We start from the raw sequence: 23,170 nt of genomic DNA, 5'->3' as shown, positions 1-23,170 counted from the left end.
AACAATAGTGAGGACAACAAGAACAAAACCAGCAAAAGACTTGGTGTGATTGTGCACGTGTGTGTGCATGTGTGTGCATGTGTGTGCATGTGTGTGCATGTGTGTGCATGTGTGTGCATGTGTGTGCATGTGTGTATGTGTGTGTGTATGTGTGTGTATGTGTGTGTATGTGTGTGCATGTGTGTGCATGTGTGTGCATGTGTGTGCATGTGTGTGCATGTGTGTGCATGTGTGTGCATGTGTGTGTATGTGTGTGTGTATGTGTGTGTATGTGTGTGCATGTGTGTGCATGTGTGTGCATGTGTGTGCATGTGTGTGTATGTGTGTGCATGTGTGTGCATGTGTGTGTATGTGTGTGTATGTGTGTGTATGTGTGTGCATGTGTGTGTATGTGTGTGCATGTGTGTGCATGTGTGTGTATGTGTGTGTATGTGTGTGCATGTGTGTGCATGTGTGTGCATGTGTGTGCATGTGTGTGTATGTGTGTGTATGTGTGTGCATGTGTGTGCATGTGTGTGCATGTGTGTGCATGTGTGTGCATGTGTGTGTATGTGTGTGTGCATGTGTGTGTATGTGTGTGCATGTGTGTGTATGTGTGTGTATGTGTGTGCATGTGTGTGCATGTGTGTGCATGTGTGTGCATGTGTGTGCATGTGTGTGCATGTGTGTGCATGTGTGTGTATGTGTGTGTGTATGTGTGTGTATGTGTGTGCATGTGTGTGCATGTGTGTGCATGTGTGTGCATGTGTGTGCATGTGTGTGTATGTGTGTGCATGTGTGTGCATGTGTGTGTATGTGTGTGTATGTGTGTGTATGTGTGTGCATGTGTGTGTATGTGTGTGCATGTGTGTGCATGTGTGTGTATGTGTGTGTATGTGTGTGCATGTGTGTGCATGTGTGTGCATGTGTGTGTATGTGTGTGTATGTGTGTGCATGTGTGTGCATGTGTGTGTATGTGTGTGCATGTGTGTGTATGTGTGTGTATGTGTGTGTGTATGTGTGTGTATGTGTGTGTATGTGTGTGCATGCGTGTGCATGCGTGTGTATGCGTGTGTATGCGTGTGCATGTGTGTGCATGTGTGTGTATGTGTGTGTATGTGTGTGTATGTGCATGTGTGTGTGTATGTGTGTGCATGTGTGTGCATGTGTGTGTATGTGTGTGTATGTGTGTGCATGTGTGTGCATGTGTGTGCATGTGTGTGCATGTGTGTGTATGTGTGTGTATGTGTGTGCATGTGTGTGCGTGTGTGTGCGTGTGTGTGCATGTGTGTGCATGTGTGTGCATGTGTGTGTATGTGTGTGCATGTGTGTGCATGTGTGTGCATGTGTGTGCATGTGTGTGTATGTGTGTGCATGTGTGTGTATGTGTGTGCATGTGTGTGTATGTGTGTGCATGTGTGTGCATGTGTGTGTATGTGTGTGCATGTGTGTGCATGTGTGTGCATGTGTGTGTATGTGTGTGTATGTGTGTGTATGTGTGTGCATGTGTGTGTATGTGTGTGCATGTGTGTGCATGTGTGTGTATGTGTGTGCATGTGTGTGCATGTGTGTGCATGTGTGTGTATGTGTGTGTATGTGTGTGCATGTGTGTGTATGTGTGTGTATGTGTGTGCATGTGTGTGTATGTGTGTGCATGTGTGTGTATGTGTGTGCATGTGTGTGTATGTGTGTGCATGTGTGTGTATGTGTGTGCATGTGTGTGTATGTGTGTGCATGTGTGTGTATGTGTGTGCATGTGTGTGTATGTGTGTGCATGTGTGTGTATGTGTGTGCATGTGTGTGTATGCATTCAAACAGAGTCAAAAATGTCTTATATCATTATTACCATCATCACAATTCTACCATATATTGTCATACATGTAGATGTAGTCATATTTTTAAAATTGCAATCACTATATACCACTACCCATTGTCATACAAGAAACTGTTTTTGTGGTCTGTAGCCTCCTGCCTGAGGGGAGTGGCCTCCTGCCAGAGGGGAGTGGCCTCCTGCCTGAGGGGAGTGGCCACCTGCCTGAAGGGAGTGGCTCCTGCCAGAGGGGAGTGGCCTCCTGCCTGAGGGGAGTGGCTCAAATAGTCTGTGTTCAGGGTGAGAAGGGTCAGCTATGATCGGACCTGTTCGTCCCAGAGTCCTGGAGACAAGCAGAGATGGAAGTCTGAGGTCGATCATCTTCTCAGCAGAGCTCACAATGCTCTGTAGTCTCCGTTTGTCCCTGGCTGTGGCTCCAGCGTACCACTCTGTGATGGAGGAGGTGAGGATGGACTCAGTGATGGCCGTGGAGAACTGCACCATCATCTCCGCTGGCAGCTTGGCTTTACTCAGCTGCCGCATAACTAACTATATAAAACATGGGCCGCATCATTGCCTTGGTTTATAGATTCAATTTCCATGCTATAAATGCTGCAAAGGAAAACCTAAAGATCAAAGTGATCTTTAGGTTCTTGAGGTGAAGTTTTAACTGACTGACTCCAAGAAAGGAAGCATTTTATCCAGTTGTTGAACACTGTAGAGATTACGCTCTCATTCCAAGACATTCCTCACTCACTTGACTTACAAAGTGGTTTGGCATCAAATACAGGAATAAAATACATTTTTCGACCCAAATCAAGCATAAAACATTATTGTTTTATCACAGTAGCTGACTATACACTTTGCCAGCCACATATTTCAGTCCTCGGCTGCACTGATCTAAACCTTGGAGAACTGTTCTATCTAATATAATTTAGACATAAAAACATGAATGTAAAAAACCTATAATAATACAGTTAGGTGCTTCTTCAGTCTCCCTCGGTGGTTCTCTGGAGCCACAACTGCCCTGGGTAAGACGTGCCTATAATTCGTTGTTAATCTCTTTGAAAACTAATTATCTTGTAAATATGAGCAAAAACCTTTTCACTTAAGAAGCAAAATGCAGGGCTCGGCACCTACTTGTGTCATAGAGATGTTATTTAAAATGTTCTGCATACTTTGCGGCTTCATGTTCTTTAAAATGACTGTTTTATAATTGTTCCGTTTTACCATTGAAATATATTGCTATTGATATACATGGGTTTTGGGTCAAACGTGTTTTGAATTGAAGGGATGAAAAAATGTACTTTGTCATAAACAGTTGAAATGTGGCACACATCATAATATTTCCCATATCAGACCGAACATAAAAGCTGATGAAGACATAACTATCTCAAACTGTCAACATGTTACAAAGTTTCTCATTGGATGTTTTAAGTAGTACATTGTTGGTACTGTTAGTGACTGTTCTTGCTGTGAATGAGCTTGCCTCCCCACAGACCTGACTTTCAATTTCAACAATATAGGCAAGGCAAGTTTATTTGTAGAGCACATTTCATACACAAGGCAATTCAAAGTGCTTCACACAGCAGAAATGCATTCAAATCACAAAGAAATTACAGAAACAGAAATACAATAAAATTAACTAAATTAAAAATTATCAATCCAACTGATTGTCTAAACTAATAAAATCACAATCAAAAGAGAAGAGTGCAAAGAAAAAATCCTTTCAGTCATATGCGCAGCTAAACAAAAGAAGCCTGTCTCACATCTTCAGGAAGACTGTTCCAGATTTTAGCTGCATAAAACTGAAACACAGATTCCCCATGTTTAGTCCTGACTCTGGCACCAGCAGGAGGCCGGTCCATGTTTAGTCCTGACTCTGGCACCAGCAGGAGGCCGGTCCATGTTTAGTCCTGACTCTGGCACCAGCAGGAGGCCGGTCCATGTTTAGTCCTGACTCTGGCACCAGCAGGAGGCCGGTCCTTGTTTAGTCCTGACTCTGGCACCAGCAGGAGGCCGGTCCATGTTTAGTCCTGACTCTGGCACCAGCAGGAGGCCGGTCCATGTTTAGTCCTGACTCTGGCACCAGCAGGAGGCCGTCCATGTTTAGTCCTGACTCTGGCACCAGCAGGAGGCCGTCCATGTTTAGTCCTGACTCTGGGCACCAGCAGGAGGCCGGTCCCTGAGGTCCTCAGAGTCCGAGATGGTTCATATGGCACTAACATGTCTGAGATGTACTTTGGTGCTAGGCCATGGAGAGACTTGTACACAAGCAGAGCTGCTTTAAAGTCTATTCTCTGAGCCACAGGAGCCAGTGCAGAGACCTGAGAACAGGACTAATGTGATAGTACTTCCTGGTTCTAGTCAGGACCCGAGCAGCAGCGTTCTGGATGTACTGCAGCTGTTTTACAGCTCGTTTGGAGAGACCAGTGAGCAGGCCGTTACAGTAGTTTAATCTACTGGAGACAAACGCATGGATAAGTCTCTCTAAATCTGGTTTTGACACTATATTTTTGATTTTGGCAATGTGTTTTAGATGGTAAAAAGCTGCTGATGTTATTGATTTGACGTGGCTATTAAAGTTCAAGTCTGAGTCCATTATTACCCCCAGATTTCTAATTTGGTTTGTAGGTTTTAGAGCGAGACTCTGGAGGTGACCGCTAACACTTTCTCTTTGTTTCTGTGGGCCAAAAACGATTATTTCAGTCTTGTCTGAGTTCAGCTGGAGAAAGTTGTTTTGCATCCACACACTGATCTGTTGGATGCAGTGACAGAGTGAATCTACTGGTCCATAGTCACCTGCCGATAGTGAAACATAGATCTGAGTGTCGTCTGCATAATTGTGATAGGACACATTTTCACTGCGTATCAACTGACCCAACGGCAGCATGTAGAGGTTGAACAGAAGGGGACCCAGGACTGACCCTTGGGGCACTCCACAGGTCAGGGTCATGTGGTCTGAGACACAGCTACCAATTTCAACAAAGTACTTCCTGTCTTCCAGATAGGACCTTAACCAGTTTAGGGCAGTGCCAGTGATGCCCACCCAGTCCTCTAGTCTCTGTAAGAGGATCCCATGATCGACAATGTCAAAAGCAGCACTCAGATCTAACAGAATTAAGACTGAGGCTTTGACCGTGTCAGTGTTCAGTTGGATGTCATTTGTCACCTTGACAAGAGCAGTCTCAGTGCTGTGATGAGATCTAAAACCTGACTGAAAAACATCAAATGAGTTGTTTATTAAGAGGAAATCTGTGAGCTGTTGGTAAACAACCTTTTTAAGGACTTTGCCCAAAAATGGTAGATTAGAGATGGGCCGGTAATGACTCAGTACTGCGGCATCAAGACTGCTCTTCTTTAGGAGAGGCTTTATGACTGCAGTTTTCAAAGACATTGGGAATGTTCCAGATTGAAGCGACATGTTAACTATGTGAGTGAATGGTGCTAACAAACTGTTCAGCACATACTTTAGAAATCTGGTGGGTAACACATCGAGGCAGCATGTAGATGAACTCAGACTGGTGATGATCTCATGGACAGTTTTGTCAGTTACAGGTGCAAAGTGAGTTAGCTCTAAGTGTCTTGGTGGTTTTAGGGTAATTTTTTGCATTGTGGGATTTATAGCATTTTTAATGCCCTGAACTTTGTCATTAAAGAATAATGCAAACTCATTACACTTGGATGTGGAAATGAGTTCTAACGGCAGCTGAGCTGGAGGGTTTGTTAATCTGTTTACTGTGGCAAACAGGACACGCGAGTTGTTACTGCAGCTTCCAATTATTTCAGAAAAATATTTTTTCCCTAGTTCTACATAAGATTAGGTTGTACATGTTCAGCTTTTCTTTGTAAATCTCTTTTTGAACCTGGAGCTTTGACTTGCGCCATTTCCGTTCGGCCCTGCGGCACTCCCTTTTCTGTGCCCTGACCGAATCATTTCTCCACGGCGCCTTCTGCTTATTTTTAACCATTTTAGCCTTTATAGGGGCGATGGTGTCCAGAACATTCAAAACACTAGATGTAACAGAGTTCAACAAATCATTCACATTAGAACATGAGACATTTTCAAAGTTTATCATTTCCATAAACAGTGCACCTGTGCCATCACTTATGTGTCTCCTCTGAACAACTGCAGGACCAACCGGAGGTTTGGGAGAAACAGACAGGTCAAAGAAGACACAGAAATGATCAGACAGAGCAACATCGATCACATTAACATTTGAAATATTTACCCCCTTTGTAATTATGAGATCTAGAGTGTGTCCTTTGCTGTGGGTGGGGCCTCTCACATGCTGAGTAAGACTGAAGGTTTCAAGGACAGCATCAAGCTCTTTAGCGTTTCTGTCACAAATATTATCAACATGCACATTGAAACCACCTGTAATGACCAAACCATCAAAGTCTGTGCATATGACTGAAAGCATCTCAGTAAAATCATCAATAAAACTTTGGCAGTGCTGGGGAGGCTTGTATAAAACAATGAAGAGAATGGATGGAGACCGTTTTAGCTCCATTTTAAAGGATACATACTCAAATGATGAAAACACCCCAAAAGACAACCTGCGGGTAATTATTTAATCTCTTAAGACAGCACAGACTCCACCCCCTTTTTTGTTTTCTCGTGTTTCAGATTCAAACTTAAAGTTGGGTGGAGCAGATTCTATCAGAACTACATTTCCTGTGTTTTTGTCAAGCCATGTTTCAGTTAAAAACATAAAATCAAGATTATAAGAAGAAATAAAATTATTAATTAAGAGAGATTTGTTACATAAGGATCTGACATTTAGCACAGCAAGTTTCAGACTAGTTTCAGTGAGACTGGGCTTTATCTTTTCACAGGGAATATGAATCACATTTCTCAGATTGGGCCTGACTCACATTTTGTTTTTCCATCTGTGTGATGACTACAGAAATAGCACTAGAGGGGGCTCTTTTTACATAGGGCCTCGGGTTGGTTTGATTTTTAATGTGACAATAAGTCCCGGCAACGCTGAGACCCAGTGCATCCTAGCTATGGGAGATACCAGGTGAAAGGCGAGGTTGGATGGGTGGTGGAGCTTTTGTAGCCAAGGAGAGTTTGGGACCAGGTGAGAGGCGAGGGGGGATGGGTGGTGGGGCTTTTGTTGGTGTAGTCGGCTTGTGCAGGGAAGAGTTGATAAGTATTGACATAGCCCTTGCTATATTGGGCGTGAGTGGAGCCATCTTAATGCCTGATTTGATCAGACTTTCAAAATGGCTAGGAAGGCCTATGGGTGAGAGTGGAGATGAGAAGGAGAATGATGAATCTTTAGTGGGAGTAGATGTTGCAGTGGGAACCCAGGGCTGGTGTGAAGGCAGGGGCGATGACAGGGATGTTGTTGGGCTTTTCACAGACGGGTCCAAGGCCTTTGAAGACTGTTCCTTTGCTGGAGGCGGTGGAGGTGAATGTGGAGCAGCTGGAGCTGAATCCTTTGCTGGTGGTGGTGGAGCAGCTGCTGATGAATCCTTTGGTGGAGGCTGAGGTTGTGGTGCTATTGATGTTGAAACATTGGCTCGGTCTCTGGCTGATGGAGCAGGAATTCTTCTCTCATTCCTCTCTTCTCTAACTATCTGCTCAGGACCCTGTCCAGGCCCAGTCCAATGCCTCAGAGCGTGGAGCAGGTTCTCTGTCAGCACCCTCACTCCACCTCTGCATAGGTGGGGGCCATTTCTCTTAAACAGGTCCTCTCGTTTCCAGAATAGATAGAAGTTCTCAATGTAGTGTAGTCCTCTCGGGAAGCATTCTTTGGACAGCCATGTGTTCAGCTGAAGAAGCCGGCTAAACTTGTTTATCCTCCTGTCGATGTTTGGAAGAGGTCCACTTATGAATGTTTTGATTTCCATTTTATCAAGCACGTCGAATAACTTCAAGAAGTCTTTTTTCAAAACTTCAGTCTGTTCCCGCCGCATGTCCACTGCACCCACGTGCACAATCAGCTGTTTAGCTCCTCCATGCTTAGCCATAATATTTGGAAGGAGTGACGTTATCTCAGAAACAGTGGCGCTTGGAAAAGAATGTGTGTTTATCTTTTCATGCGTCACGTGACTTATCGCGCCGTCCCCAACCAAAACAATCTGCGTGACCTTGGCTCCTGGCACAGATCCTCCTAGCTGTATTTTGGCCATGTCATCTTTCCTTTTCTCATTTAATTCCATCTCTGAAAGTGGTAAAAATCTGTTGGTGAGCTGTATTTTAGGTGACTTCACGTTATCTTTGTATCGTTTAGGCTTTGCTCCAAGTTTGTTCCAAGAAACAGCCTGGTCTTTCTGGTTTTTAGACAGTTTTGGAAACGACACAGTCACTGCGGTTTAGGTTGAAAGTAGCAGTTTTTCTTGTAAAAAGTGTGCTCTTCTTACCATCGGTTGACACAGGAATGGTATCGTGAAGAACTTTTTCAGATTCCAAAACAAATATCCGTGTTTTCAGCTCATTAATTTCTTGTTGATATTTCCGACAGCGTTCACAGTCTTTCTCCCTTCTTCTCCCGGACATGTCGCTGGCGTCAGATATGTCGTTAAAACTGGAAAAATGTTCTTAAAATCCTTGGTTTACTTGAAAAAGTCTAAAGCAAAAATGTTTGGAAGACAAAAACTGATTAAAAAGCAAAATAAATAAGGAAAGCAGCGATAGCAAGCGGAGGGAGCGAGCAAGCGTCTGCACTCTTCGGAAGCAGGATAGCAGACCGTAATATACTGTGTGGAACATTGCAAGCAAAGCAATCACATCTCCATGGTGACGGTGGTAGACCCTACACCAGAAAACGTACAAATTGCACCTTTAAACGATGCTCACTCCTACTCTTATGCAATTAATTCACAATCCTTCCCTCTAGACTTGCCTAATCTGGAGTATCTGACTCCAACTCTCCAAATACTGCTCCTCTGATGCTCTCTTTTCTGATCCTATCCCATCCTCATCATTCCCAAAGTGAAACTTAACATCCAGCCCGGCCCCCTGTCTTTCATCTGTCTCTCTCCCGCTCTGTCATATTAATTGGAGTGAGCTTAGCTCTCCTCGGACCTTAATAGCATAGAGACTATTACATAAACTGCCTTCTTTGAAATCTCAGCTAATTGAAACTGGCACGATCTGACCCTGGCAATTCATCTATTGCTGAACATAAAGAATATGCCAACATATTTTGTTACTGGCTGTTGCATTTAATCATAGGCAAGGTTTTGCCCAAGTCAAACGGCACAATACATTTGTATGGATAGATATGCACAGTTAAAGGTTACTACTTTCTCCCACAGTTTCTTTTAAATACATCCCTCACCTTCTTGGTGAGGGACTTAAAGACAGGGAATGATGGGACCATTTTACATTTGCTAAATCCCTATGAACATCATTTAATCTGCTTCTCTATTCAATTGTTTCCATCGAGGCAAATGTCAAAAATAAATTGCATTGAATTGAATTAAAGCTGCACTATGTTTAACAGTATTGCATTAAATTAAACTATGTTGCATTTATTCATCTGAATGTGTTTTTTGACGGAGAAAATAGACCAGAAAAGGTACACAGTGCACCTTAAAACTGTTGAAAACAACAGTACATTGTGTACATAGCATTCACATTTGCTCAATGTTTGAACCAAGACATTTACAGGTAGGTTTTTTATGGTGCTCAATAATATGAGCTGATTATTGTTATCAAGAGAATCTTAAAGGCGGTATGGACGATTTTTCGGCGATTTGAGAACGCAGGTGGAAGTGCACATGCCACTCCCCCGTGCGGACTGATACAACACACACGTGCGTTTGTTTATTAGCGCAACGGAACGCATCGCATCTCTCGTCTCCCGTAGATTTCTGTCCACTTCTGCGTCAGCTCGAACTGTCTTTCTCCGTCTTCATTTTGCCCCGTACACTGAGGGAACTATATTATGATAGATCCATGCGCTTAGACACACGGAAACGTGGGGAAGAACCGCACGCGGCTGCAGGTGAGCGGTAGGTGCGTTTTATGATTGATACGTGGCAGGACAAATGATTTATCCACGCCACGAGGAAATATGATAAAAAAAATTGCTGAAAAAAATCGTCCATACCACCTTTTATATATACTAAAATGTATTATCCAAGTCTAGATACAGGTTGTGGCGTCCAAAATTATAACTTTCACTAGATAATATGCAGCAGGAGGCGGGACAGTTCATAATCTGTTTTATAGTGCTGTCAATATTACATTGAGCTAAAGAAGGGCCAACTTTGTGAATTATTTATAGATTCATCTTCCTAGCGGGGGCCATAACATTATTACAGTGACAGCGCCAAAGCCCTCGCTGTGTTTGATGTTGTATTGCTGAAAGAGCAGCCGATAATAGAAGAGCAAATGCAAAATAAATCTCTGGTCTCAAAAATGAAGGTGGATGATGCAAAAAAGGACAAAAAGTACAACATTCAGGGAGTGTGAATATCAAAGGGCACTGGTTTTTCAAAGTAAAAGGGATATCATAAGGCTTATAAAAACTACAAACCCTTTTCAAAGGAAACATAATCACAAAGTAAATTCAAAACGTGATGATTTAGCTCATAGTTAGATTCCTGGAAGCTCTTTCAAATGTTTATTTTATAAGAATGAAAATCAAAAAGAGAATATACTGTACACTATGACAAAATACAATGTTATCACAATTGTTTGGGCATTTTTTTTCTGGCATATTATACTGAAATACCTCCCAACCTTTCCCTCACAGCAACATCAAAAACTCATAGCGTGGTATTTGGCTCTAATCATTCCATTAATATGAAGTCATTATTAAGGTGTCACAATTACTCAAGTCTACGAGACAAAGATTTAATAATAAATTGTCAAGGTCAAAACACATAAACAGTATGTGTGCCAAAATGGGAAGTGCTATTACTATGATTAAGAGATATGCATATTTTCTACCTTGGAAAGGGATTAAATGAATAGCACAAGCTCTGATATTATTAAACCTAGACTATAGTCCATCTGTATGGTCTAATATTACAGCAGAAAACATAAGAAAATGACAAACTGCTGCACGGCTGGTTCTCCACTGTGACTATTATACCAGGACTAAATTAATACATTATCATTACAGTGTATTTATAAAGCGCTTTTCCACCTTCAAGGCAATGAAAGCGCTTCACTAGGCAATGTGGGCAAAGTGTCTTGCCTATGAACACAACGACATGTCCTCTAGCGCCCCACTGTGGCACCTGGTGTTCCGACAGTCTCACATCCAAGTACAAACCAGGCCCTAATGTGCTAATGGAGATCCAAATAAATAAATAACATTAAGAAACACCTATTTTCTCCTCTAAACCACTACGTAAAAATACAATTGTTTTCGGGTTAATAAAGATGTTATAGAAAACTAGAAGAATAAATTAACCTAATCCTTTCCCCTGTAGACTGGGAACAAAAGCTGTGGTTTCGCTCAATTTGATCTATTAAAATCATGGACGTTTCATTCTTAGTGGGGGGTCATGTGCAAGATGAATTTTCGTGGCCCATAGTTTGCAAAAATCAAGTAATGCTTTTAGCTTCGATTACCCATCAAATCAAATCAAATCAATTTATTTTTGTAAGGCCCAAAATCACAACAACAGTTGCCTCTGAGGGCCACAGGGAGAAATGATCAACAATGTCTGTGGTGGCGATGAAGTCAGACAATGTCTGTGGTGGCGAGGGACGATGTCCCAGGGTCCTCTGTCCTTAGACTCTCCTTCTCGGCCAGGAAAAACTACAAAAAAACCTCTTTGGGAAAAAAGCGTAGAAACCTGGAGGAGTTCCAGTGAAGGAGAGATCCGACTCTCACAGACGGACAGACGGACACGAGGAGACTGGAGCTGGACCCACTCTTCAGGCAGAAGAGGGACCGACTGAGGCGAACTGGACCCACTCTTCAGGCAGAAGAGGGACCGACTGAGGCGAGCTGGACCCACTCTTCAGGCAGATGAGGGACCGACTGAGGCGAACTGGACCCACTCTTCAGGCAGATGAGGGACCGTCTGAGTCGAGCTGGACCCACTCTTCAGGCAGAAGAGGGACCGTCTGAGTCGAGCTGGACCCACTCTTCAGGCAGAAGAGGGACCGTCTGAGTCGAGCTGGACCCACTCTTCAGGCAGAAGAGGGACCGTCTGAGTCGAGCTGGACCCACTCTTCAGGCAGAAGAGGGACCGTCTGAGTCGAGCTGGACCCACTCTTCAGGCAGATGAGGGACCGTCTGAGTCGAGCTGGACCCACTCTTCAGGCAGAAGAGGGACCGTCTGAGTCGAGCTGGACCCACTCTTCAGGCAGATGAGGGACCGTCTGAGTCGAGCTGGACCCACTCTTCAGGCAGATGAGGGACCGTCTGAGTCGAGCTGGACCCACTCTTCAGGCAGATGAGGGACCGTCTGAGTCGAGCTGGACCCACTCTTCAGGCAGAAGAGGGACCGTCTGAGTCGAGCTGGACCCACTCTTCAGGCAGAAGAGGGACCGTCTGAGTCGAGCTGGACCCACTCTTCACCCATGCCTCCACAGTACTATTTCAAGTATTAAAACCTTCTTGTATAGTAATTGCCAGTGAAGGGCACCTTTTATTAGATACATATATGACAAGAGACACAAGCTATATTTAGCATTCATATCATCTTATTTATTTATGGTTTGAAAGAAAAAAGGCTAAACTATTATATGTAAGTCACCAGCAAGCATTAGCACACACTGTATGCCATCAATTTCCTGTAATGTTCAATAATATACTGTACTAAAGTGAGACTAGGAAGCGGACATTCAACAGGCCCTGAACTTTAGCCATTCCAGGAAATGCCCCTGATTATAATTCAACTATTGCCGAACGTGGCATTTTGAACATACTAAATTGCTGTCTGACATATCCACAGGTGTCAAGAAAAAAATATAACACATTCACCGTTGCTGTCAGGCTTTGCTGCTTTGCCCGTGGTGTAATCTACATTAAAACACAGGCACCAGTCCCTGACAATGTGGTGAATAAGTGCTAAACAAAAGCCACAGAATCAAAAGCTTACCTCTTATTCACGACCTGCCCGGAGTTTATCTTCATGCATGTGGCCTTGCGGATCTGAACGCCGATGGCACAGGCAGAGGTCCCGTTCCAAAAGCTCGAGCCATTAAGATTCATGGAGGTGTCCGGGATGCATGGGCCCCACGGCGATTCATCCCAGTAGAAAACCAGGCAGGGATGGTCATTGCACATTCTCCACTCTTCCAGGGCCGAGGCAGCTGGACACGCTTTGCCTTCTGGGGATGAAATAAAACCGATTCCAGAGTCAAGCAGGGAATTTAGACAGTGAGAAGGAACGGGCCGCTCTGTAATGAGTGTCTGTAACAAGCCTTTTCCATGGTCGATGTTTATAGATTTACTGATTTGAGCGAGAGTTAGAACTGGAAAAGACTACTATAAAAAATGTAATATACTACTTTCTAAATTATTTTAGTTGTTACTTAGAGCTAGTTGTCTAAAAATGTATTTCATAAGTTCAGGGCAACTCATTTAAATGTTGTTTTAAGAATCAACTGCACAGGTATTTCTTATTATAGAGTTTTTCGGGGAGAATTCAATCTGGATCTCGTATGTTGTCTTTGCTGCTAAGAAACTAATATGTGTTTAGGTTAGCTGAGCAGACATTTTGGAAAGTTCAAACCTGTGAAGTTATGAATTGCAAATACAGCTTACAGTCAGCTCGGGAAGATGGCAGGTACAGATTTATTGCTAAGTGCTAAGTCAAGCAATATCTTTCCCACGTCCTGCCGCATGTCTCCTGAAGACAGACATTATGGAAGCAGCAAATGTGCAGAAGAGCATGTCACATTACTGTATTTATTAATAGTAGACTGGGAAAGAGTATTTTAAGGTTTGTATGGGAACATGCAGGTATTTCATAATAATAAATTCTACTGAACAGGCACTTTGGTTAAAAAAAGAAGGAAAAACTAATAACATTTGCAGGTTTTACAACAGAAATACACATTGAAAGGTCATAGTTCAGTTCATAGTTCAATATTCTTCATGAAAAGTGGCTTCACCAATTGAAGTTCAAGTTTCCCCAATAACAAAATGGAGACTACTGTATTTCATGAATTCCCATCAAAATGAACCTTAAAACGTGCTCCACAATATGGCATTAAATCTACCTGACCTCAATTCAGTTCTTTAAAGAAAAAAGAAAAATACACATTTTTGCCTTTCCACTGTCACCTGCTTGTCTCTTTGAAGATGAATAGGATTAATAAGAACATCTCCATGGAGACAAGCAGATAGCGGCTCCTCAACCAGTAAAGTTACATGTACCTTTAAGCACAGCCCGCACTGGGAAATACATTTCTTTTGAGCCGCAAGCGCCCAAAGAACCACCAACAGAAGTAAACCGCGCCGCTTGGAACCCGAGTTATGGCCTGTTTGTGCGGATAGGCGTTTGGGTGCAGGGATTAATGACGGAGGCTGTGCTGCCAAGGCTGTGCTCTGCCTGTCTGACTCCAAACAGCTCTAGTGCTAAACAAACCCTGGCACAGACCAGAGCATGCTGATGGATGGCCATATGTTTTTGAGATGAAAAATGTCAAAGTTGTGTGCATTAGTCAAACGCAACTTTCACACCTATAGGCCTGTCACAGTAACACCTTTTCAAGTGAGTTGTATTGCTACAGAAAATATTGCGATAAACGATATTCTGAAGACCTTTTATGTTACTGATCCAAGGAGTATTTAATCTTAGTGTCAATTATACTCTCTTGAATTAAAAGGACCACAAAAAGAGCCAATAAAAAAACAAAAGAAAACATTTATTACTCCAAAAAGTCAAACTACATGTATTTTTTTAATCTGGTGTTTTATGTGACAATATCATTACTTTTTTTTTTTAGGATTTTAGTTGTTGTATAGTTCCAGGAACTGTGAATAATTGTAAAATAATTTGAGCGCATTTCTGATGAATCGCCATGATATCTTCTGATTATCAATAATTCTATCAACAGTTCTTCCTCTGTCATTTATTTGAGTCAGTATAGTACTAACAGGCCCACACACCATGTGGATGTGTTACCTTTCCCAGGCAGGGCGAGCACGGGGCGAGTGCGGCTCTGCCTGCCCTCTGCGCTCTTCGAGGCACAGCTGTGAGAGCACGGCGACCATGGAGACCAGGAGCCCACCACACAGTCTCCAGGACAGGCCCGCTCACAAGGCACCTCTGTGGGGGGAGGGGCGTCTTCACACTCCGAAATGGACACCTCCTCACCTGTGGACGAAATGAAGAGTTTATAGTCCTGTGCTGTGCAAATGTTTTAGAAAGGAGTCTAACTTTTCCATTAGCCAACTAGTCAAACATTTATTTCTATTGTACATTGAGAATCAAATCAGTCACAGTATTTTCTAGTCTTCTAGGTAAATCCCGATATGTTTTTTTTTAAAAAAAACACTTTGTAGTAATAATACTACACTGTCTTTGTTATAAACTGTTTTTTCATGTGTTTTAGAGTCTGTATAGTCCAGATAACAATTACCGGTATACTTATCGAAATAAATGTTTTAATGAGAAATGGATTAATCGTTGCAGTGATATAACATAGATTCATAGAAATATAGATTGAACTTGAACTTAGGTATTACTTATTTTTGATGCAACCGTATTTTTTTTCCCTGTATATTTTCTTTTTGTCTCTCAACAACCATAATAGAAAAAAACAATCTGAAAATGATTTACTCATCTTTGAATATCTCAGTCTAAACTCTACACATGAATAATGCTACAAAGCCGCTGGGACAATTAAGATAATTAAGATAAACATGTTGATATACAGGCAATTACAAGTGTACACCAGGTTATATTCACATCACTGGTATAAACTGTCAGATGAAGAATGGTGCAATTATGTTAGGATGCGATTGAAAGTGATTGAATGTGATAAGGTAAGTGGCGGCATGAAAAACTCACAGAAGCTAAAATATCATTTAGAGACAACAATGATGTGTGTATTAAATCTTCTGCTTTTTTTAAGTGTTAAAACTTGCATATCTCTGACATAATATGTCCTATTTCCCGGCATTAATATACGTTTTGTGCAAAATGAATCGTTTAATGCAATGATATACAATATATATAGCTGGTTTACAAGTGTTTTGAATGGGATGAAAAAAATGTACTTTGACGTAGACAAATTTGCACAGACATCCTTCACTAGCAAGGACCAGCTAAGATGCAAGATGAAGGCTCCCGGGCCTCGATACCCCCATCTAGGACATGACTTCAAATAATAATTAGAAGACGGTCGGAGGGAGGGACACGAAGTCACGAACCCTGACGTGTGTGACCTGGATAACTAAATAGTGTAGCCGCGGGAAGAGGTGTGAAAGGGGTGTGGTCCTGCTCCCAAACTTAAGAAAACATTCTTATCTTAATTTCTTGCTGTTCTATACAAAAAAGCCAATGACGGCATGCCTCTAGCTGCAAGCATGTTACCGTGGCAACCTGACAAACACTGCCATAGACTTCCATGCGTTTTGGTTTACAGGCATTTTGAATTGGATGAAAATATTTACTGTCATTAATAGTTGAAATTTGGCCCAGTTATTATCCACATCAAACTGAACATAAGAGCCAAAGGGGACAAAAAATGTTGAATAAAGTAGTATAAAGTTCGTACTGTTTGTGAGGGAGGGGTGATGCAGGCGGGGGGACTAGAGGTACGCTCTTCACTGTGGCTCGTACCCCGCGGTCGCAAAGGGGGGCGAGGGCCTTTATGGACACGATCGGTAAACGAGGGGTTATACACCCACAAGTACTTTGTTACGGAAAACGAGACTCAAAACTCTGCTATGTTGCATTTATTTAATTACTGGTGTTTTTTAATAATATATTATTTGCGAAAGGTGTAACTTGAAAACATGCATTCATAGAGTTAGCGCGGTCACCTCTCCAGAGTTCTGACCTATAACTTAGGTAGAGACACCTGCTTGTCTCCATGGCGCTTGATAAGTTTAATGCCATACTGTGGAACATTCCATGGAGACAAACTGGTGGCAGACCTTGAAACATTATATAGTGCACCTTGTTGCAAAGATTTGAGTGTATTTTCCAAAAGCTAAATATAAAAATGAAATTGGATTATGTAACAGAATATGATATGTATATTTGTGTACCAATAATACCCCCCCCTTTTCTATTTTTTTTAAAAGGACAGACTTGTACAAAATATTTCATTTTGTGTCAGTGCTATCTAATTTTTTTAAAAAGTGAACTGGCTCTGAGCCACGGTTTTCAAAAGCACACTGCCCTGTATCATTAACTTGCTTGAACTCCTGCTGCTACATCATGCAGTACAGTTGAACGATAACATCTCAGGGGCATATTTTAACTGTCAGTCTTTCTCGCCCATCTCTGAATCAATGTTCTCAATGCAAAAGGGCAATGAGAGAGCCAGTCGAGGTATAGCTCTATCAAACTGATGTGAAAGACTCCTATGGGGAAAGTGAAAACCGTTTGCTCAGTTAAAGCCACAGCATCAAAGATTGAAAGCCATCAAAGTGACTGTGTCAGTGCACAACAGGGAACCGCTGTGGCTCAAAGTTGCTGAAGCGTCCCACTGGATTCTTATTTGGGATGCATTATTCCTTTTGTTTAGATGAGATGCATCTGTACTGATAGACTACAGCTAAAAGCAGAGAACTGCAACAAAAGGATTTCACACAGACATTGTCAGAACAAGTGTGAATGACAAATTATTGCATAATCTATATGTTAATAATGATGGATACTGAGCACTTGAGTACAACGCATATTTCAAAGACCACCTCCCGACCACCACTCACTTGCACAACAACAACAGTTATAAGAAAACCACTGAATCATCTGAGCCACTGTTGCTCATGTTAATAATATAAATTAAATGGATCGGATTGGAATTTGCCATGACACCAGTTAGTGGGCGGGATATGCTAAACAGAAATGAACAGATTGTCTTTAACTGCAGAGGGCAGTTTTAGGGTTAATATAGCACAAAAATATGAACGCTGCAAGAAAATAAATGTCACCACTAGGGATGCACCAATACCAGTATCGGGTATCGGCTCGATACCATGTGCTTGTACTTGTACTCGTTAAATTGGTGGCAATACCAGCAGGAAATACCACAAAACTGCTCTGGGTTTCATTTTGACGCACACGGCTCGGCTCTCAGCTCTAACTATCTGAGCAGTTCACCATAAAGAGGCACGTTAACTGTGCCGCACATTAAACTCTCTCGGATCAGGTTAATGTTGTCCATTGTCCCTGGCTCAAATAAATAAACTAACTTTTTACTAAATCACTTAAATCAGATGTAATCACAAGCTGAAACCAGTGCAGTGCTTGTGTTTATGATAGTAGCGGCTACTTTTGCTAAGTTGTGCTGGTGTTGCTTAATTTACTATGTAGCGGACTTAATTCTTTATCATTTGGAAATCTTTTAATTCAATTAATGAGCTTTCTACTATATTAGAACCATGGATCGATCATTAGAACCACTATGAAAATAATGCCTGATATTAGTATTTGTATCAAATTTTAAATATGAACGTTTGTATCAAGTTCAACTTTAGCCTTATTTTGGTCTTGGTTTTCTTTCTGTTAAATGTTTTAGACCTGTTTTTCTAGTAAAATAAGACATGAACATGGTTTATTCAAAGAAACTTATTGAACCAGAGAGATATACAAAAGGGCAAAGGATGTTTATAGACCTGAGCCTAACTGATAACATATGTTCACTTTGCATAGACATTACAGTGACATTACAGTGACATCACAGTGACATTACAGTGACGTTACACATTACAGTGACATCACAGTGACATCACAGTGACATCACAGTGACATTACAGTGACATCACAGTGACATTACACATCACAGTGACATCACAGTGACATCACAGTGACATCACAGTGACATTACAGTGACATTACAGTGACATTACACATTACAGTGACATTACACATTACAGTGACATTACACATTACAGTGACATTACAGTGACATTACAGTGACATTACACATTACAGTGACATTACACATTACAGTGACATTACAGTGACATTACAGTGACATTACAGTGACATTACATTACAGTGACATTACACATTACAGTGACATTACACATTACAGTGACATTACACATTATAGTGACATTACACATTACAGTGACATTACACATTACAGTGACATTACACATTACAGTGACATTACAGTGAGATTACAGTGACATTACAGTGACATTACATTACAGTGACATTACACATTACAGTGACATTACACATTACAGTGACATTACAGTGACATTACACATTACAGTGACATTACACATTACAGTGACATTACACATTACAGTGACATTACAGTGACATTAAAGTGACATTACAGTGACATTACATTACAGTGACATTACACATTACAGTGACATTACACATTACAGTGACATTACACATTACAGTGACATTACACATTACAGTGACATTACAGTGACATTAAAGTGACATTACAGTGACATTACATTACAGTGACATTACACATTACAGTGACATTACACATTACAGTGACGTTACACATTACAGTGACATTACACATTACAGTGACGTTACACATTACAGTGACATTACACATTACAGTGACGTTACACATTACAGTGACATCACAGTGACATTACAGTGACATTACAGTGACATTACACATTACAGTGACATTACACATTACAGTGACATTACACATTACAGTGACATTACAGTGACATTACAGTGACATTACACATTACAGTGACATTACACATTACAGTGACATTACACATTACAGTGACATTACAGTGACATTACAGTGACATTACAGTGACATTACATTACAGTGACATTACACATTACAGTGACATTACACATTACAGTGACATTACACATTATAGTGACATTACACATTACAGTGACATTACACATTACAGTGACATTACACATTACAGTGACATTACAGTGACATTACAGTGACATTACATTACAGTGACATTACACATTACAGTGACATTACACATTACAGTGACATTACAGTGACATTACACATTACAGTGACATTACACATTACAGTGACATTACAGTGACATTAAAGTGACATTACAGTGACATTACATTACAGTGACATTACACATTACAGTGACATTACACATTACAGTGACATTACACATTACAGTGACATTACACATTACAGTGACATTACAGTGACATTAAAGTGACATTACAGTGACATTACATTACAGTGACATTACACATTACAGTGACATTACACATTACAGTGACATTACACATTACAGTGACGTTACACATTACAGTGACATTACACATTACAGTGACGTTACACATTACAGTGACATTACACATTACAGTGACGTTACACATTACAGTGACATTACAGTGACATTACACATCACAGTGACATTACAGTGACATTACAGTGACATTACACATTACAGTGACATTACACATTACAGTGACATTACACATTACAGTGACGTTACACATTACAGTGACATTACACATTACAGTGACATTACACATTACAGTGACGTTACACATTACAGTGACATTACACATTACAGTGACGTTACAGTGACATTACATTGACATTACAGTGACATTACAGTGACATTACACATTACAGTGACGTTACAGTGACATTACATTGACATTACAGTGACATTACAGTGACATTACACATTACAGTGACGTTACAGTGACATTACATTGACATTACAGTGACATTACAGTGACATTACATTGACATTACATTGACATTACATTGGATACATTGAAAAAGCGAACAGGGATTGTTTAACTGTGTATTATTTGTATTTGTATTTATTTTGGCGAGAGACAAAGAGAAATTACACCGAATTTATTGTGATCTTCATTAGCTGTGAAAGCAGAGCTTCCAGGTGTTTTGTGCTGGGTTTTGTTATTGTGTTATAGTAAAACATTGTTATATTGAAAGAGCCCTGCAGAGTATATCAAAAGTAATTGTTGACTGTGGCATTGAACACGGACTGAGTGTAAAGTTAATGCTAGCCCTGCAGACAGTTTAATGTTGGAAGGTGGTTATATCATATTTTTGCTTGATCAGTGTGCTTTTGCTGTTCTAAATCAGTGTTTTTGTTTTTTAAGTCATTATACATTGGTTTACTAGTATAATTGCCAATAAATAAATACAAAATCTATTTATATTCTCTCGTTTTACCGATACTTACATAAAAAAGTATCCTACCGAAACATTATTGGGGAAATAAAAAGTCTGCAGAACATTTTATCTTCAAATACTAATAATTCCACCTTTCTTTCATACCTGTCCAAGTGCTCGCATACCCCAGCTTGGAAACCTGTTGTAAATGACAGTGGAGTAAATCCTAGAGATAAGAGGTTTTGTATTCAAAGAGAAGGCCTTGGTGGATATTATCATCAGGTGCAATACTTTTAGTGCAAATATTATACGGCTGGGTGGAAAGGTAAGACATTATTGGTACTTTAAATGTAAAACTGTACAATGAGATACAGCAGACCGATGTTTAAAACTCCACACTGAACACTATAAAAGGAAAGTTTCATAGAAAGTCAATGCAACTTATATAGCGTATAATTTCTTTTTGAAGAATGATAATTTATTCAGTACTGAAACAAAACACCTAACTTCACAGGTTTTATATAATTGGAAGCAAAATAGTTCATTCCGATAATAATGTGTGGGGGGAAATGTAAGAACAAATGTTATTGGTGCAATATTTAGAAATGTTATTATGTATTTAACAAATCATTATTTTGATGTTTTGTTGATCTTCTAATAGGCAATATCTCATTTACATTACATTCTGAAGTCAATACTAGACCAAATGAAGATACAAAGGCAGAATTAAAATTAAACCAGTGAAAAATTGCAACCTCATCTATGATATTCCTTGCCAAACCTGCAAACACATAATCAGGGAAACAAGAAGAACTTTCAACACATAAAAAAGGGGAAATTGAGAGTGCGAGAAGGAAAGAAAAGACAAAACATGTAAACCAAACTGGTATACATGACCATTATGAAGACGAAAATCCTGGACTGGGCAGAAATAGGAAGCTATTGATACCAGGAAGCAGACCACCAACAGAGACAAAGGGGGCTTCTTTCTTGGCACACACCTGGGATTCACTTCAAAAAATATGACGAAACCCAAATAAAATCTTTGCCTCCAAACAGTCCTTCTATTCAAACACAAACCAATGTTTGTATATGAGAAAGAAACCCAAGTGTGGGCAACTGTGCAAATAATGTGCCCCGGGGTCCTACTGCATTATTAATACAGGGGATCGTACTTCTATAAACTGTCACTTCTCTGCCTACTGCTTGCCATTTAAATATAATGCCTATTCCGCTCGCCCACCCACCAATTAATTGTTATTATTCAGGTAGGTATAGCAAAAGACGCAGAGTCCTTGCCATCGATAAATGTTGATAATCGCTTCCACTTTGCAGCTTTTAAAGACAAAGAAAAATCAGCAGACTTGCAAGCGATAAAGTGTGTGCAACTGTTGGTAACTTCTAAAAGGGCTTCTGCAATTTTGCTTAGGTCACTCACTAATGTAAATTTCAATATTTGTCGTTAAGTAGAGAACACAGTTGACGTGATTGTGCTACTTTATTCTGACAGCGAGCTGAAACGTTTATAATTCAAGGGAAAGTTTGCCTCGCTATGTGACACAAAAGGCCAAAACTCTTATATGTTAATTTGTGGAGTAAAGTTAACATGGCTGCCTGTTTTACTCAATATGCCCAGTTCAGAATGTGTGGCCACTTCGACTTGACATTTAAAGGTGCACTGCTTATTTTTCTGATAAGGGGTGGACCACTTGCTTGTCAAAATAAAGATGTTATCGCCTTGCCTGGAATGTTCCACGGAATTGCATTTAATCGATCCATCTAGCATTTACTTCATTACGGGCGGCTTTATTGCTCAAAATATGCATTCTTCCTGAGAGCACAGTTGCCACTTCACAGAACTGACCTGTAACTTGGCCTGCTTGGCGAAAGATGCGTTTAATGCCATATACGGACTATAAGTCACACCGGAGTATAAGTCGCCAAAAAATCTCCATACAGATGGTGTACCATCTACCAGAAAAGTTAGATATTGGCCCTTTAAGGATTCTGTGTTTTGGTTTTCCACTCCAGTGTTGACTGACTGGACAGTTTTCCACCCAAATGGGCAACTTTTGTCCACACTCCACTGGAAAAAAAAAATCTGTTGGACGTGTATGTATTTTTGGGGCTACTTTTGGCCTTACTGGGCAGAACAATTTTAAAAAGCTCATTTTTAGAATAGTTAATAA

At 40.8% G+C, this 23,170-nt stretch overlaps 1 protein-coding gene across 1 annotated transcript in view; it reads right to left on the bottom strand.

Moving 5' to 3' along the window:
• The window catches only part of thsd7ba (thrombospondin, type I, domain containing 7Ba), a 274,964-nt gene that overhangs the window by 82,821 nt on the left and 168,973 nt on the right, over positions 1-23,170 (bottom strand). Inside the window, exons 8-9 of the mRNA XM_072443961.1 lie at positions 14,849-15,040; positions 12,815-13,046 (exon numbers count right to left, since the gene is read on the bottom strand). Coding sequence (XP_072300062.1) covers positions 12,815-13,046; positions 14,849-15,040 — 424 coding nt within the window. The remainder of the gene's footprint in view (positions 1-12,814; positions 13,047-14,848; positions 15,041-23,170) is intronic.

Source organism: Eucyclogobius newberryi, unplaced genomic scaffold (assembly GCF_026437365.1).
Source record: "Eucyclogobius newberryi isolate DKJ021-1_F unplaced genomic scaffold, fEucNew1.0.hap1 SCAF_14, whole genome shotgun sequence".
Lineage (NCBI taxonomy): Eukaryota > Metazoa > Chordata > Actinopteri > Gobiiformes > Gobiidae > Eucyclogobius > Eucyclogobius newberryi.
This window is presented reverse-complemented; position numbering and strand designations above follow the sequence as displayed.